The sequence below is a fragment of the Cataglyphis hispanica genome, chromosome 6 (assembly GCF_021464435.1).
Source record: "Cataglyphis hispanica isolate Lineage 1 chromosome 6, ULB_Chis1_1.0, whole genome shotgun sequence".
NCBI lineage: Eukaryota > Metazoa > Arthropoda > Insecta > Hymenoptera > Formicidae > Cataglyphis > Cataglyphis hispanica.
This window is the reverse complement of record NC_065959.1, coordinates 2909981-2927858: the sequence shown is the minus strand read 5'-3', so window position 1 is coordinate 2927858 and position 17878 is coordinate 2909981. Positions and strand designations below refer to the sequence as shown.

The 17878-nt window shown below is 32.3% G+C and overlaps 2 protein-coding genes and 1 long non-coding RNA gene across 3 annotated transcripts in view; 2 read left to right on the top strand and 1 right to left on the bottom strand.

The window, feature by feature from the left end:
• The window catches only part of LOC126850360 (transmembrane emp24 domain-containing protein eca), a 186696-nt gene extending 185627 nt beyond the window's left edge, over nucleotides 1–1069 (bottom strand). Inside the window, exons 1-3 of the mRNA XM_050593261.1 lie at nucleotides 809–1069; nucleotides 373–593; nucleotides 104–250 (exon numbers count right to left, since the gene is read on the bottom strand). Of these exons, the coding sequence (XP_050449218.1) occupies nucleotides 104–250; nucleotides 373–593; nucleotides 809–941 (501 nt within the window). The 5' untranslated portion in view covers nucleotides 942–1069. The remainder of the gene's footprint in view (nucleotides 1–103; nucleotides 251–372; nucleotides 594–808) is intronic.
• A 40-nt stretch (nucleotides 1070–1109) lies between these two features.
• On the top strand, nucleotides 1110–2633 carry LOC126850341 (DDRGK domain-containing protein 1-like). The gene is made up of 2 exons (XM_050593224.1): nucleotides 1110–1392; nucleotides 1673–2633. Exons 1-2 carry the CDS (start codon nucleotides 1305–1307, stop codon nucleotides 2461–2463), a joined length of 879 nt encoding a protein of 292 aa, XP_050449181.1. The 5' UTR covers nucleotides 1110–1304; the 3' UTR covers nucleotides 2464–2633.
• A 3924-nt stretch (nucleotides 2634–6557) lies between these two features.
• Nucleotides 6558–7377, top strand: LOC126850382 (uncharacterized). The gene is made up of 2 exons (XR_007687534.1): nucleotides 6558–6627; nucleotides 6938–7377. It is a non-coding gene; the product is annotated as an uncharacterized LOC126850382 (long non-coding RNA).
• The last annotated feature ends 10501 nt before the right edge of the window (nucleotides 7378–17878 follow it).

Genomic DNA, 17878 nt, shown 5'->3' with positions numbered 1-17878 from the left:
GAAAAAAAAATATATATATATATATATATAGAAATACATTTATATTAATTTTTTATGTTATATAAGATTTTGCTTTATAGGAACTATGCAATTGGTTCCATACCCTCTGGTAATTTTGTTCTTTGGTTATTTGTCCAACTTGATCTAAAAGTTGACGTATTCTTAATTGAAGTTCCGATAATTTTTCCTTCTGCGCTACATTGGCATAATCAATTGCATGTTCTCCTACTTGAATATCCAGATGTACTCTCTGCAAGTAAAAACAATTTAATTATATTATTTAATTTGCAATCTATTTTTCATCTTACTTTTTGAATTTTTACTTTTTAGTTCAATACAATAATAAATGCAAACAGTGTACATATGCTTTACCAATTGAGTTCCACTGAACCATGCAGTACTGTTCGAGTATAAGCAAATGACATGTTCTCCTGGTGTGTGCGAGGTAAAGGAAATTCGACCTTCGGAACTATAAACTCTCGAGAGAATAGGTTTGTCATCAGGATCTTTTATTTCAACGTGCATACCAATGCCAGGACTACTCGGCATGAAACCACCGCTTCTTGGATCATAAAGCTCCACTTTGTAATTGACTGCAAAGACAAAATGAAATGTAAAATAAAATTTTTAATATCTCTGGAAAATAATTAAGCAATTAGAAGAGCTATCCGCATCTTACACAATATTATTCACATATATTTATGCATGTGCGATAAGGAATTGAAATCAAATCCTTGTCGAAGGATTCTATTTTCTGGCACTGCTAAATTAAAATATATTAGCGAAATACTTTAGCATTAAACTTCACCTAAGACTGTAGTATCATCCGGAATCTCTTCGATGAAACATTTTCGCTCCGTCTCGCCGATGTGGAAATATAAACCGGTCCCGAATTTAAGAACACATAAAAAAACGATGAAGATACTCCCGTGTTTTAACATGTTTCGCACAATACTGTACAATATCGATGAAAAAAATATCGAATTACGAATAAACGATCATATGCATACCAGACGGAACACACACGTCACACTTTTGATGAGAAAACAGTGCGGTCGGACATTGGTAGACATTAATGGTGGCGCCACCGATAAACTTGAATTATCGATACTTCCGAATCCGACTCTCCGACTCCGACAATCAGCTGGCGCGCTGTCAAGTTTGTCTTGGAAAAACTACGCATGGAAAAAATTAAAAATTATAAAGATTAAAAATCAAAATTTGACTAATCAAGATAAAAGCACCTAAAATTCCTCTCCCAATTAATTAAATTTTAATTTTTATTGGAATCGTAATCTGCCGAAATGGATGTGAATCTGTTGATATTTATCGCATCAACAATCGTTGTATTAATTGTCATATGTATTATTTTCCTACAACGCAGATCCAAAGGTACGTTCTTATTTAGCGATAGCTTTTTTTAGGAATACAAAATTACTTTATATTTATATATAAAATCACATTTTTTTTGTAATGCATATTTCTGTCACTTAACCTCTTCAAACTGGTTTTGAAAGTTTTTTTTTTGTCGGTCAAATAATTGTCAATTTACTACATCAAATCGATATGACTTATATTGTTTATGAAAAAGTTAACAAATTAAGTCAAAAGTTTATTAAAAAAAAATTATTATCATATGTCCACCAATAAACAAATCAGTTTTATCCTCTAGGTATCCAAGAAACACGGGTTAATGCTCAAGATGCTGCGATACAAGGTCGGCCAATAAGAAGAGCAGCTGGTGTGAGAAATGTTAGACATCGTATGCAGGGAAATACTAATTACCAATCACATGAAGAAGACAACAGACAAGTCGACGAAGATAATGATGATACGGATGACAAAATAGAATTACCAGATCATAAAGTAGGAGCGAAAAAACGGGCAAAGTTAGCAGCTAAAGCTGAAAAAAAGATTCAGAGAGAGGCAGTCGAACGAGATAGAGAAGAGCGTAAAAAACGAGAGCAACTTTTACAAGAAGAGAGGGACAAGCAGGCTGAAAAAGAACGCGCGGAGGAACTGCGACTAGAGGAAGCAGAGAAAAAAGCTAGAGAGGAAAAAGAGAAGAAGGAGTATGAAGAATATTTAAAGATGAAAGAAGCTTTTAACATTGAAGAAGAAGGTTACGAACAGGAAAGCAAAGAGGGTGAAGAAAATTTATTGCAAGAATTTTTAACATATATAAAGCAGAATAAAGTGCTAGTCTTAGAAGACTTAGCTGCACATTTTGGTTTAAAGACAGCTAGTGTGGTAGAAAGAATTCAAGAATTGCAGACAAATGGTAATTTGACAGGAGTAATTGACGATAGAGGAAAGTTTATTTATATTTCGAAAGATGAACTTCAATCTGTTGCCAAATTTGTACGACAACGTGGTAGAATTAGTATTACCGAATTAGCTGAAAATTCGAATAATCTGATTAATTTGAATCCTGCAAAAAGTTGTAGCGTTTCGGCTAGTTAAAAAAGTGTTATGCTAAGTTCTTTTATTGTATATATTATGCATAATTATATGATTAAATGAATATAATTAAAATATATTCTATAATGATTTATCTCGATTTATATTTATATAAAATTTATTATATAATTGTTGTGTATGAATAAAGTTATTTTATATAGATTTTACTTTAATTATGTGGTATTTTGATTTAATAAGCATTACACTATGTTGTTTTATAATCTTTTTAATTTTTTCATTTTTGCATAAGAAATTTTATAGGAAAAAAAATTATAAACTCTGTAAAATTAAAATATAAAATTAAACTATATATTTTTTTTCAATTCTTAATTGTAATAAAATTTTGATGAAAAAATGCACACGCAAATGAAATAAAATTTATAAAAAATGCTATAAATACATAAAGATATTTCAATTTTTAAATATCGTGCTTAATTTTTTGCCATTTGCAATGAATCAAATCTTGTTTAAAATGTGCTTTTATTCGGATATTTGTACACATTTCGCTTTCTTCCGTTAAATCTTTTTATACTTATTATTTCTGTATATTTCTATATATAACATTCATGATAGGGAGGAATTTTGCGATGCGATGTGTATCCTGACGACATGGAGATTCGATATTGCATCAGATTCTAGTTTACCTTAAGCTATAGGCTGATTTTTATTTCTCCTCTGAGTTTAATTTATTCTGCTCAGTGGGCACGGCACTAACGTGACTTCTTTGTGAGATAAAAAATATATTACATGTGCAGAATCGTTGAGTTCTGCAATAAAAATTTCACACGATATCCATTTTTAGCGCGTTTTATTTTTGCATTGTCTTCCGCTAAAAAATATCTTAAACTCGCGATCCGATTGAATGGCAAGAGAGATTTTATTATTATAAGTGAATGACAAAGTGATAGAATTATGAATATATATAAAAATAAAAATAAATATTTTTCTTTATTTTAATGAAATGAAATATTAACTGATGTACTCATTAAGAACAGAAAAAAAATGAGGGAGATATTTTTTCTTTTTCAGAAATCAACATGTAGAATAATATAATATTATTCTACTTGTTATTCTATAATTAAAAAAAAATACTTTGCTATTTTTATAATTCACCAAATAAGAGAAATTCTCAGGAGAAAAGAACTTTCGAACTTCAGAATCTCTCGAAATCGGGATCAATCAATTCAGCATATAAATAGACAATAAATTATAAACTTTTAATGAGTAAACTAATAATAAATGATCTAAATATTTATATCAGTTTTTAGATCAAATGCAATACTTAATCGCTGAGAAATAATGTCGCTTCAAAAGATCTATATAATAGAAATCTCTAGAGAAATTGGTTTTAAAATCTTTTTTATAATATACTTGCTCATTTTTAATTATAAAGTTAATTTAACAGATACATTGATTTCTTCACAAAATGTTCTTTCCTTCAAAAATTCTGGTTTTGTTTTTTTCGAAATAACAATAACGATATTTCTCATGATATGCATTCGTGCTGCGTCAAAAAGATAAAAAATTTTTACACTGTCCTTAAAAAATTTTGTACAAAGTTATAAAAAAGAATGGAAAATAAAAGAGAAAAATATCTCCTAAAAATCTATGGCGACATGACTCGTTCTCGCGAAAGTACAATGACGGAAGTGCATGTGTCTCTGAGGATCGTGCATCGTTGGATCGCGAGCCTTAAAATGTATTTTTAACACTGTCACGTGAGCCCACCCGTGTTTTTAGATCATTGACTACGGATACATTGCCTCTTGTTTTTATATCGCTACCAATTGCGATTTTATGGGAAAAGAGTGTTGAAGATATTCGAGGAACAGGAGATTCGTTTCCGATGACATCTCTTCCCGCCCACGGAACAATTTTTATTATATTTGTTTCTTCAAGTAAGATTTAGAAAAGAGAAAAAGAGACATTATATTTAAATATATTTTTATTAAAAAATAAAAATTTAATTTTAAATATTAGTATATTTTGTAATTAAAAAAAAACTTGTTCTTTTAAGAAAAAAATTAAACTATTTTTCCTAATTTCTTTATATAGAGATCAATTTTAATTTTATTAGTCACATTTATGCAATAATTGTTTTTTAATAAAACTAAATTGTTCTCTCTTGTTTTACGTTAAATTCTGATGTAAAATTCTGACAAGAAAAAAAATAATTATTTTACAATTATATAATTTCATAGCTAATCCACGTTTACTTTAGTTCATAATGTGTAATTGTATTTAGAAGTTAAAATAGATTAAGTTATAAACTGAACGATTACTATTACAGATAATAAAATCTTTTTTAATGATTTTATGAATTATTAATGATCATATAAAATGACGCATTAATGAGAGGTACCTGTCCACGTCATAATGGATCTTAGCAACTGTGAAGAACTTGAAGAGAGTCAATGGAAAAAGTCGATAATTTTTCAATAAAATGACACAATGGAAAACATGGTTTCTGGAAAAAAATTAAGACATATCTTTTATTCATATCTATTTATAATAGAGCACAAAAAACGTATAATATAATATTGATTTATTTTTTTTGTAAATGCGTTCACTTTTGCGCATCATTTCCGATAGACCGAAGGAAATCAGTGATTGATCACTTTTAGCTTAAGATATGTGTCTTATGAACAACAAAACGTTTAATAAACGAATGTAACCACGAGTGTCCATCGTTATATCCAATAACCATAACATCCCCACCTGATGCTGACCTGATGAGCGAAGAAGGGGAATGCTGGTGACTATGTAAGAACAGGATCGACGAAGAACCAGCAGTCTTCCTCAGTTCTTTGGAGGCCGTAAAGTTTATTTTCGCGATTCAAAAAAAATTTTGGTTGTACTTTATTCTATCTAATTAACAAGTATTAAATATTGTGCAGCTTCGATAGCGCATACGTTATCAAGACAAACTAATCTTCGCAGCGATCGCAAAGACTTATGTGTCCATGAGGTGCAAGATTTTAGATTGTCAAGGCAATTCCCCAACATTTCTACCTAGTGTCAGGTGAGCGGAAAATCATAGAAAATAGGGTCTACAGTTTGCCGATTAGTCATTTGATCGATCTTTTTAGTCGAAGAGCTTATTTTTTAATTTGTCTGTCGATTAGACAAGATTACCTTGAGAGCGAATTCTTTTCCTTTGCATGATAATATAGTTAAAAAATAATTTTTATTTTTTGCAATTTTACACTTGCTTTTTTTTTGTTCACAATAAGAAATTGGGATTGTGAAAAATTCGACAAATATTATTTGCTAATATTTTTTTTTAAATTAAACATATATTTAAAAAATGCAATTTAAAAAAAAATATTGTGATATAACGAATATTGAGGAATTAATATACCTTGAGATTCTGAGAATCTATTCTAGAGGAAAGATGTTGTAACAAGAATGTTGCATCATCAGTTATTCATTCTTTCATTTTTTTCCTCTTACATGAATCTGAATTTATTAAATATAAATAATTATAATTAAGTAGTTCATATCGCATATTTTAATTTCTGCGATACATAAAAATCAGGCATTCTAATTCATTTATGCATACGTATCTAATAGAATATTCCGATTATGCGTCAATTATATTTTATCGTATTATAATATTTTGTTATTATATATTTTGAAAGTTTATAGTATATACAAATTATATAAATGGTATATAAAAATTATATAAATATTTTTTAAATAATTGTATATTTCATGATTTTTATGACTCTTGTATCTTTTTCACAGACTGACCAAAAATCTTGGAACACGCAAAGGAAGTCGACGAGGCAACACTGGAAATCGACTTGAATTACTAGTCCTCGTTCATTTACATCACGTGCCGTAAAGTACGTAATAATTGCAAATATATCTTTACAAAAAGACAGATTTTTAACTCTAGAATAAAAATTAAATATTTTCTCTCTTCTTTGCAACAATAAAAACGATTCTTACGGTGATCGAATTTCGAGTGTTTATTGAGAGGTTCAACAAACTATCTCCAGCGATCGTTTATTGTCAATGCAGCTTGTTTTTAATATCAACTTTAAGTTGGTTTAACTAAAGATCGGAATAAAAGGAATACAATTTTTCAGCTAAAATTCGAAAAAAAATGGTGGAGACGGATATAAGCGGATCCGCGATTAAAGGACCTTATCAAGAAATCAAGTATGTATATTATTCATATTTATTAATTAAAAGCAATAAAAATGTGAATTTTAATTTTTGTATGAATTAGTTTTGTAAAAATATGTATTACAAAATATTTAAAAAAATGTAGGCTTTTGAAGATTACTTATTAAGGACAAAAAGTAAATACGTGGCCAGTGATATATTTTATTTATTAATAATTTTTTAATAAACCATGAGCAGTGATTAAAATCAAAATCTTGATTGATGAGAATACATGTCAATCGGAAGTTTTTTGGGTCTGACTGTGTAAAGAAAAATATTTATCCAATATTATTTTCCGTTACAGAAAGGACAAGGTAGAACATACATCGTCGAGAGAACAGCAGCAACAATATTATCAACAGCAAGCATCCAGGAAGAATGACAAACACGGTTCATGGGGCTCGATCTTTAAAAACAAGGATAACTTTGTCGACATGCATATATGTTAATGTGCCTTCAACAAAATATATCCTTCATGTATGACATTATGATTAATGCATTCACGCGCGTTAAGCTTGAAACAAGATGCAAGATATTTTTCACGAAAGTATTTGGAATAAAAATTATCTCTCAAATGCTTCTTATAATATGTTAAATTTAAAATAGCATTTATAATTCCGTGGCATTATTTCTCATTTGATTAGTAGCATAACTTCGAACTAATTTTCTATCGAAAAAAATAATTTGACTTGTATCTAAAAGAGATAAAATATCAAGTAAATATATCTATAATTTGCAAACACATATATGTATTATTATTTTTTATCTCCTACGTAGATTATAATTTGTGATATTTAAATGTAAGCAACCGTCAGAAATTGCATTATAAAAAATTTTATTAATAAAAAAATTTTTTATTTTTATTAATTCAGCAAAGTATTCAAAAAACTAAACAGCATCAGAAAAATTGTTTTGGATAAAATTAGTGGAATTTTAAGAAAGATATTCTATGATCAATATTTTGGTTCTATTGTAAGAACGTTTTTGAGATTTAAAAAAAAAAACAAGTTTTTTATGAAATTATATATGATTTTTTTTATATATTTAATATTTTGCTAATCACTTTATGCACATAAAAGTTTTAAGATAATATTAAAAAATTTAATAATTTACAAGATATTTGATTTCATCATTTATTTTAATATATATATTGTACGAGTATAACATAAAACATGCAATATCTTGTATAAAGTATTTTATTTCTTCAATTTAATACTTTTACATACATAACAATAAGACAAGAATCAATTAATATAAGAAAATATATAACGACATTTAAAAAAATGTTAATCCATTTGATTTATTTGTTTATCAACACAGGATGCATTAGAAGGAAGAAGATGTAAGACGGCATGGTTGCATATAGGCAGTTCTAAAGTAAAGTAGCAGACAGCTAAGGTTTGGCGGGGTAAAGCACGACGGAGGGAAGCTCGCGTCGAGCGAGCTTTTTCTCGTATCTTGGGGCGAGTCGAGGCAGTCGGTCGGAGCGCGCTGTTTCGTTCGGAAGTCCTGAAGGGAACAAGAGGGTTCTCCTCAAGCTACTCGCGAAACTTGATCGCGTATCCGACCGAACGGTTTATTTATTTCTTTTTTTAGACGACATTTTTTATTTATTTATTTATTTATTTATATCGTTAAAAGAAAACTCGTCTTCTCGAAACATACTCGCAAGCAGTCGAGAAATTTCTTCCTCGAATTTCACGGGTATTATCGTCTTTGTTCGTTCCATATTCGCGAGGCGACGGGATTTTCGGTTCTGTTTGAGCGCGGTGCCATCCGCGACAAAGAAATCCAAGGGAAAGAAAGAAAGGAAAGTGTCATCGTGCACGCGCAGAACGCGAGAATCTCGGGAGGAGTCGACGGCCCGACGACGCTGCTATTTCCAGGCTGAGACACACCGGTAAGGCACACTCGGCGCGACAATTTCTAGTAGCCAATTGTATATTTCATCGAAAATCCAGAAATATATTTTTATTTTTAATTATTTTTAATTTATTTTATTTATATAAATATATGTATATTGATTCTCATAGATATACACATACACATAGAGAAATGTTCAGGAAAAGAAAAGCTTGTTAAATCTTCACTTTCTCAAAATTTTAGAGAAACGAAAAAAGATGTCAGAGATGTAAAAGATTTTATCTACTTTTCAGTTTAAATATATTTTTGACGAAGTTGTGTAAAAAAGAATATCAAGTACAATAAAATATCTTAATTTTGAGAGTCAGTCGAAAAAATATAAATAAACTATAAATAAAAAGAAAATACAAAATACGCGCATTGCATATCACTACTAATAATTAAAATTGGAATGCATTAAATGCGTTGATATATATGAGGACATATTGAACGATCGATCGATCTCTCGAAGTCGCGATCGATTATTTATGCCAGGGCGTGACTCGGATGATCAAAGTTCGCAGGATCCTATTATTCTCAAGGAAATCAAATTTGTGTCGGAAAACCAGATGTGTAGAATTACATTTGTATAGAATAACAAGTCGATCAATCTAACTCTAAATAATAAATTATTGTGAATAAATAATTAAGCATATGTTCAGTTTTTTTAATTTACTTTTCGATTTTACAAGACATATTTGACATATCGTATTCCTTAACAACTTGACAATTTCAAGAATAGAAGATCTTCGATTGTGCTTAGAGTGAAAAAGAAAGGTGGGAGTGGTGGGGAGGGGTGGGGAGGGGGGATGGGGAGGACGGGGAAGGATTTAGACCGGAAATAGAGCTTCCTCTGACCGAGAACTCTTCCTTCCGTTTGATGCCGGTCGTTGTATCCGAAGGTGTATAACGCCGTCGCGCCGCTATTTTTATCAACATTCAACAGTCACTCGTCAAGACGGGACGTGTTAGCTACCCTCTCGCGTGCAGCCGAAAAGCTGTGCGCGCGTGCTCCCGCTTTCGTTTGCGGCCTTTGTACCCTCGCGCGAGTACTTTGGCTCTCGGCGATCGTTCTTCACGAGACTGCCATCCTTGTCACGACGATTGTATATAGCTTTTACGTAATTTATACATACAGAGGCCATTTAAATCCCCCCCCCCCGTTCGTTATCTAAGAAGATCCCGTTTTCTAAATTATGATTAATGCTGCCTTTAATTTAACGATAAAATCCTAGTACAAATGTTAAGAAAATTTAGTTTTTTTTATTTACTTCTTTAAATTTTAATTTATACTAATTTTATTTAGTTCGATATCTTTTCATTATACGAGTATGATAGATTAGGTTGTACTTCTTAATATATACATAGTATGTAATTTGAAAAATACGCGATAACAGCCGAGTAAAAAAAAATGAATCAAAAAAGTCTCGGAATTTTAACACGCGCATTCATTAATTCTTCACGCGGTTCTTTACGCGCACGTGTTTGTCGTGCCTCGCACTCTCCATAGCAGCTTTTTGTAATGAGACTAGATTTAAAAATAAAAAAGAGAAATGACTCTTGAGAAGAGAATTTTATAAAATGAATAGACAGAAAATGTTTAAACTTAAAAAACATTAATTTTTTATTTCCAAAAATGACACAAAAGAGACATTAATTGATTTTGATTTTAAAATAACACGATGCAATTTTTTTAAATTATGCTAAAACTGAGTTTCAATAAAAATCAGAGTGTAGTTCAAAAAAATAAAAATCAATGGCGCCAACACTTGGTTGTTCGTTTGAAGTCAAATATAGCTAAAGGATAATCTCGGCAACGATTTAGGTACGTCATCTCTTGGGATCATCGAGCGCATAAACCATGTGGTAAATAGGGTTTAGCCTCCATACAAGATCCCTCTGTGTTCGTATCGACAGCAGTAAGGTGGCACGTGCGCGTGCTGAGAGAATCAGAAGGAAGCGTCTCCGATTAGGGGAAGACAAGTTCGTTCAACTTGAGACATACGGTACATCAAGGTAGAACTTCCCCGAGAGAGATGTCCGGGCTCAGGATACCTAAGCCAAGATGTATGGCAAGCTTGTCGCGAGGTCATTAACCTCCCCATAGTTGTAATAACACAAAATTAATATAAAATACGTCAATTAATTAAGAGTTCAAGTAAACGATATTTATTCGTACGGTTATGAGCATCTCATGTTCATTTTTTGAAAGAGAATTAGATTATTGTACATATGAGCAGTAATAGAAGAATGCAGGGCGTTTTATCATGTAAAAATAAATATAAATAATTTTATCTACTTTATATATTATAACGATTTTCACATATTTCTATCATTTTTCTTTTTAGTCCTAAATTTTTTATTTCTTTTAAATCATTAAAAACATCGAAAAAAAATTTATTATTTGAATGTGAATTTCCATTATCTAATTTTATTATCTAATCCACACATGCCTTTTAGAATTCAATAATTAGAAAAATCTTTTTGATTTTTAATATTGCAAGAGAGAAAGAAATAGAGAGAAAGAAATCACTTTATCTATTCTTTTTATTTATATATTTTTTTCACTTTATGTGAGAATCCGTTGACAGGATCTGAAGTAAAACGGATGCCAACGTATTTCCTTCCGTCTACTATCCCACGTCATTTTTCTCATTTTTAGCGTTGGTGTGTAATTATACAAATTATTTTATTCCGTGACTCAATTACTTAATTTGCTTCATAACCCGCGACTTTTTAAAATGAGTTCATTTGCACGATATGCATCGGCTGCAATCAATAGCATACACAGGTCACAAACATTTTGATTTGAAAAAAGCAAAAACCTGTATCGCGGAAAATTGAGAAAACTTAGAAATAGAACTTTGTCGTTTGCAGGAGTAGGCGATAGATCCGAAATACTCTGTAGTAGATGAAAAAAGAAAAAAAAAGAGAAAGAAAAAGAGAGAAAAGACTGCGGCGAGAGAAAGAGACATAGAGACGCATTCTAAAAATAGAACAACTTTTTTTTGTTCTTCCGCTGGATATAATTGTTAGAGAGATCCGATTTTTTTGAGTTTACCTGCTTGTAAGATATTTTTATTTGTTAAATTTTGCTGTCAAATTTTTGAAATTTAGTTTTCAATTAAAGTGAAGGAAAATACGTTATTTTTAAGATTCTATTAAGAGCAAATTATTTTTCCTTTAAAGAAATATCTCGACATACTTGAGATTAGATTATAATTAGATATTTGTAAATGTAAATAAATAATTATAAACAATAATAACGCATTAAAATGCACAGTTTATCCGATAGTGTTCTCTTGTTTTGCCACATGCGGGAATATAAATTTACTTTCATAAACAGTGATTTGGAGAAAAGGCAAACTTTCTTCAGTAGTCTTTTCTTTGAAAACCTTTTAAGCAACGGCTGCCGAAAGATCTCGCCCTCTTTTTTCTCCTCTTTGTTCCAAGTATATCTGGGACCCCCTGCGAACATAAAGGCGTGGCTGTAAGCAACCATCCGGGATGAAACTCTGCATCCGCCGCTGTATGACGGAAATGTAGACAAAGTATGTAGACAGATATTACTTGCATACGACAAATATTATATAATTTTTTCCCCGTGTCGGGGATGCGCCTTTATCACGACGATTCGTATAAAATGCGCGAAACGAGAATATCGACCGACGGTATACGCGATGCATTCCCAGAGACTATCTTTCCTCCGGTGATCAAATCCCAGAAGAATGACGGCGTCTACCGGTACGTCGAGACGGCGGCGGTCGCGCCTCCCGAAATAACTCCCGCATCCAGAACGTGAGGAGGAACCACGCGTACGCGGCCACGAGGAACCGCCGGGGTTGCCATGGGGCTCAAAAATAATTAAAAAAAAAAAAAAAATTTATATCGATACATCTAGCTGTATTAGTCGAAATTCCTTGCAATATTACGTCAATAACGCACAATTAAAGAAAAAGCTGAGAAAAGAAATCTAATTTCTTGCAGTTTTTTTAAAACTCAAAATATGACTTTGATTTCAAAATTGCTTTCTCGCGTTACATTTTTGAGAAATTTAATTTAATTATATATAATTAATATTCTTTATAAAAGAAAGCGGAAATTAATTTATAAAATATGAAACTAATAGACTACTCGCTCCAAGAGATATTTCTATTTGATTTCTGAAAGCGTTTAGTTCGCAATAAAATTGTACAGATTGACATTCCGCAGAATATTACTTTGAATATTATTAGGCTTTTAACGGTGAAAACCAGGTGATTAAAATATCGACTTCATATCGCATAACGATTCCGTCAAGTTTGTTTGCTCTTTATGCTAGCTCTATTTATACTTTGAGTAATTTAAGTCAATAGTTGAACCATTGCACACACGCGCGTCATGGTTAATTTACATTTCACCTTACAAAGACCATGACGTCAAGCGTTCAGATTCATTAAGATGAGAATCGTAAATAGTCGAACGATTGGTAGTAAAACAAGCCGGATTGTAAATTTAGGGGAAAAAATTGCAATCATGTTTGATATTCATAAAACGTTAAGCGCGCGAAGCATAGAGTTGAGAGAAAAATCTGTGAAAATTCCTACAGTTGTTGGCTATATTTGGCGTTTCGAGTCATCCGCTAAAGTCACGCGAGCTTTAATTCTATCGTACGATTATATTGCGTACGCTATACCTCGATGGCAAAATTTTATTGCGGCAAATTCCATTGCAATATGTATATGCACAGAATGTTCTTTCAATCTTTCTAAACTCAAGTATTTATTTATCAAAGGAGATTTTTAGGATTTCAATTCTTAGGATCTATAGAATATATTAAGGAGGCATAGTCGTTTGAAACCTGAATGAATATATTTTCTAAATTTTTTTGCACACCGTGCATGAAATTCTAAATCTGCAATATTCGCATAATTAAAAAAAAATTTTTTTAAGTTGAAAATTTTCATTTTAGCTTAATAATTTAATTTAGCTTAATAATTTTAAATTAGCTTAATAACTTTATTTTATGCTTAATAATATTGTATTAATATTGTAAAAAAAAAAAAATGAAAAGTTTTTACCAAATCATTGCGGTGTGAAAAGAATCTAGAAAATATACTTATTTTTCGAGAGTTCAAAGAAGTATATCCCCTTAAAGGAGAAACAAAATTTTTTTTCTCATATTTTCATTTTGGATTTCAGAGTCTGTTGTCGAATGTACTGCGAAATAAGAACGTCATCCAATTGAAGTGGGAAAGCAAGAGATGAGATCGAGAGATTCTATTGTATATACGCCGGTGTCCCTCGGACCTGATACTGACGACGAGGAGACATTGGTCAATGTGGAAGTCTACAAAAATGGTGAGTCTTATATACAAAATACGAATAAAAGATTTCCATGTAAGACGGAGGATTGCCAACAAAAGGTTGGACTTACTAGTAAACTGTAATAATTTACGTCTACGCGTAAACAATGTTTAACGTGTCATCTATGTCAACAATTAGTAATCTAGGAAATGTGGCTTATCAAAGATGTTTTGTTTATATTGGTATACATGGCTTAAACATAACAACACAATTTTAATATTTTATCGTGTCACGAAAAATCGATAAAGGATTCAACGAACTAGATTTTATATTAATAAAAAAATATATATATATATATATATTTTTCAATATGAATATACATATTATTGATCAAGTCAAATAAGATGCGATTGGAAATTGAGAAAACTGTGAATCACATCTGAAGTGCACCTACGCAACTTCCGAATTCGAACGTGAAAAGATCGCAATGTACGTAGGTACAGCATATACGTGGGTGTAAGACGTACACGTAATTCTGAACGGAGATCGTCGTCATGTCCGACTCCATTTTTGGAAACGCAATGCGTACAGGTCAATTTTTATATCTGAATTTATTTAAACATCAATATTTTTTATTTATTTATCCGATCATTCACTATGTGAGTATCATATACGTGTGTTATCATCGATTAGTATTTATCCTTCAGGAGATAAAATCGTCGCAGATAAACGTAATCAACATACGTGTAATAATCAATAATCTCGGGTTCGAAGATTATTGAACCGCTCTTTGAATTTAGAACAGACGATTCATGAAAATATAATTTTTTCTCTTTCTACCGTAATTAAACTCGATATAATATTACATTAACGGTGTTAATTGTGAAACGCTGCTTTCAAAGAGAGAGAACCGACGATCGCGACGATCTCCGCCTTTCGATCTTATGCAGGACACGTAGCGGACGCATGCCACGTACCAAGTGCACGCATATAAAACGGTCAAACTATATCTTTCAGCGCCCTCGTGAGATCCTGGGCACGTATAATCCCTCGAAGAAAGGATCATGAATCCTTATACAGGATGTTTCAACTACTACGCGATTACAAAATGCTCTGAATCAAAATTTGATCAAACATCATTGATTTTCCTAGTTTTCTTTGCGTCCCGATATATCTTTTCTCATCTGTCAAATATTTTATAAAATGTTCACTTTGGAGGACTTATTCAGAAATAATAGATAAAGATAAACGATCATCTATTAATGCAGGATAAGAGAAAAGGGAATTTTCGGCATATTTTAATTTATATTGATCGCATTATAACTCAAAATACAAGTTATTGATTGATGTCAATATTGACTCGATAAGCACATCAATTATAATTTGACTTAGACGGTAATTAGTCTAACTACAGGAAGTAAATGATGTCAGGAACATTCTGTAGATATACATATATAATAAATTACAATTACACACAAGCATACATTCCCACGGTTCGCTTAGAATGTTAAAATATTCGTAATTCGTATCAAGATTTTTGCAGGTAGAGATTATGTAGGCGAAGAATAAACTACCTATGATTCTGCATTTTCTGTTTTATGACTGTTTAAGCTCTCGACTTTTTCTTGATTACCAAAAGATACGTATGAAACACCATGTACGTATATCTTTCGCGATTGCGTCAATTTGGCCTGGAGCAAAACGCTGCATTCGTCAGCTCGAAACCTTTACTCGCACCATGACACTTTCATCGAGATAATATGCGAATGATTAAATCAACGGTATTATTATATTTTACAAGGAAATAATTTAACATGTGATATTAAATATTTATTTGAGAGAAATTGCAGATTATAAAAAATAATTTTAATTTATTAAAATTATTATAAATAATATATATATATACATTATAAATAAATTTTACATAAATTTTTATATTATAAATAATATCTTTTTCAGTAAAATATACACAATTTCTCTCTCCTAAATAAATTGCTTGTTTTTCCTAACATCTCGAATCTGGTGTTATGTAAACAAAAGAGAAAAATTAAGTAAACTATAATCATGAGTAGACAAGATAAAATAATTTCTATTAAAATTAATGAAAATTTCTCACAGTACGTTTTTCGTAAGACCGTGATGTTCCCACAGTCACATTACGGTCTTTAAAATATTAAAAAAAATTCAACAATCTCTCTTCTCGTATTGTCGTCTTCCAATAACGATGCGCCGACATTGCTGGATTATCACGACGAGTGTTCGAAGAGTCTTTAATGTGTCGTCGATTGCTGGGCATTCAAACGAGGCAGGAAATCAACGGATAAGCGAACAATTGCCGGGAGCGTAGATGGAACATGATGACACTCCTCTTAAGATACAACAATCTCAAGACGTTAGACGTCGTCGAGCTGATGCTCGATGTACATACGCATCGTGCGTGTGTTTCTGTACCGCGATAACGCGCACGTGTGCATGCACGCGTGGCTATCTACGAGAGCCCGGACGAATACGGGCGATCGAAGTACATATATCGAGCTTTTGAATGAAAGAGGGATATGAGAGCGAATGAATGAACGGGCGAGAGTGTCGCGTGGTGCGCGTGGGCGATTTATGCGTGTGTTTGCGCTGCCTCTAGAATAACGTAAAGCAGGATTGCCCTCTTTCTTTTCTCTCAGAGATTTTAAAGACTTTTATTTATCGAAAGGAGCGAGCAATAATATTATCAAATTATTTTAAGACGATACGTGCGGCTAACAGTTTGTGTCAGATCGGACAATTTTTGAGACACCAAGTACCGGCCGTCTATTCACAACCAAATGCACGCGTGCATACTTACTTCCGCATATATTGTGTTGCAAATGAGGCGCTTCGTTGGGACGGACGTGAAAGATACGCGTATCATCCGTGAGAGAACTAAACTCATCAAAATGTTTCACGTATCAAAATATCAAACATCTAATAGTGTCATAAAAATAATTTTATAATTATCTTATTATCATTTTTTTATTTTGATCTTATTTTTTTTAAATAATCTTAGAGTTTTTATTTTATCATTTACTATATATATATATATATATATATATATATATATATATATATATATATACAGGTTTGTGTAATCGCCTAAGTTGGAAAAAATTTTCAAATCCAATCTTTCAGTTCATAGACTACAGTTAGACACGTGACGACGATGTTTCCACGACACACCGGCATTTACGCGACTACACCTACGTGAGCGACTATTGACACTGCAGAGCGTAGAAGATGCGCTCTCACAACGGACGCTTTTAATTCGCATTGACGACGGCATGGCCGGTATGAATGTAAGCAACAACCTGATGGAGAACCGGTGCGGACTCTCCCCCGTTGCTCGCTCGATTTTTATTGTACGCGCGCACACTCGCGCGTAAAATTACGCTGCCGTGTGTGGGCGGACTAGGTATCCCCCGCGTTATTGCTCCGCCGATTCCGCGGTATGTGTTTCACAGAAGGTCCTCAAGCTGTCTCGCACCACGCCACGCCAACGAACAGAATCGATACACGGGAGACTTTATGACGCAGAGCACGAGCAGGAATTTATCACGGAGCTCTTTCATCTCCAGTTTCGCAAGTCAGTTAATGTAGCAATTCCGAAAGCTTAATCGAAGCTTCAACCTTAAGAATACTAAGCATTCGTTTAGCAGTAAAGTACAGAGGTTTACGAGCATTATTTTTATACTTCTCGAAGAGATGATCTTCTCTAATACCTTATCTTCCAAATCGGAATCTCTCTCAATCTCCGCTGGTCCTAAGCTCGTAGAACGGATTCGGTGAACGGGCTCGCTAAGAGGGGGCAATCCCAGTGAGAGGGTTCCCAAGAATCTATGAGCACGCCGAAACGTCTACCTACCGAAGGACGCGGATCCGAGAAATTTTTTCGTTCCCCTTTTCTGTGATTAACCCTTAGGTAGGGAGAGATATTGCTCTGTTCTTAGACCGCTGGTCTGGAATGCGAAGCATTCAACGCGTTCTAAGGATATAATCGAGCCAAAAGATTAACTTATACCTCAACATGTAC

What these genes read in the sequence shown, in the direction of transcription:
- LOC126850341 (XM_050593224.1), top strand. Translation starts at nt 1,305, where the DNA reads ATGGATGTGAATCTGTTGATATTTATCGCATCAACAATCGTTGTATTA. An exon ending in CCTACAACGCAGATCCAAAG is followed by an intron (nt 1,393 to 1,672) that starts GTACGTTCTTAT and finishes TTTATCCTCTAG; the next exon opens with GTATCCAAGAAACACGGGTT.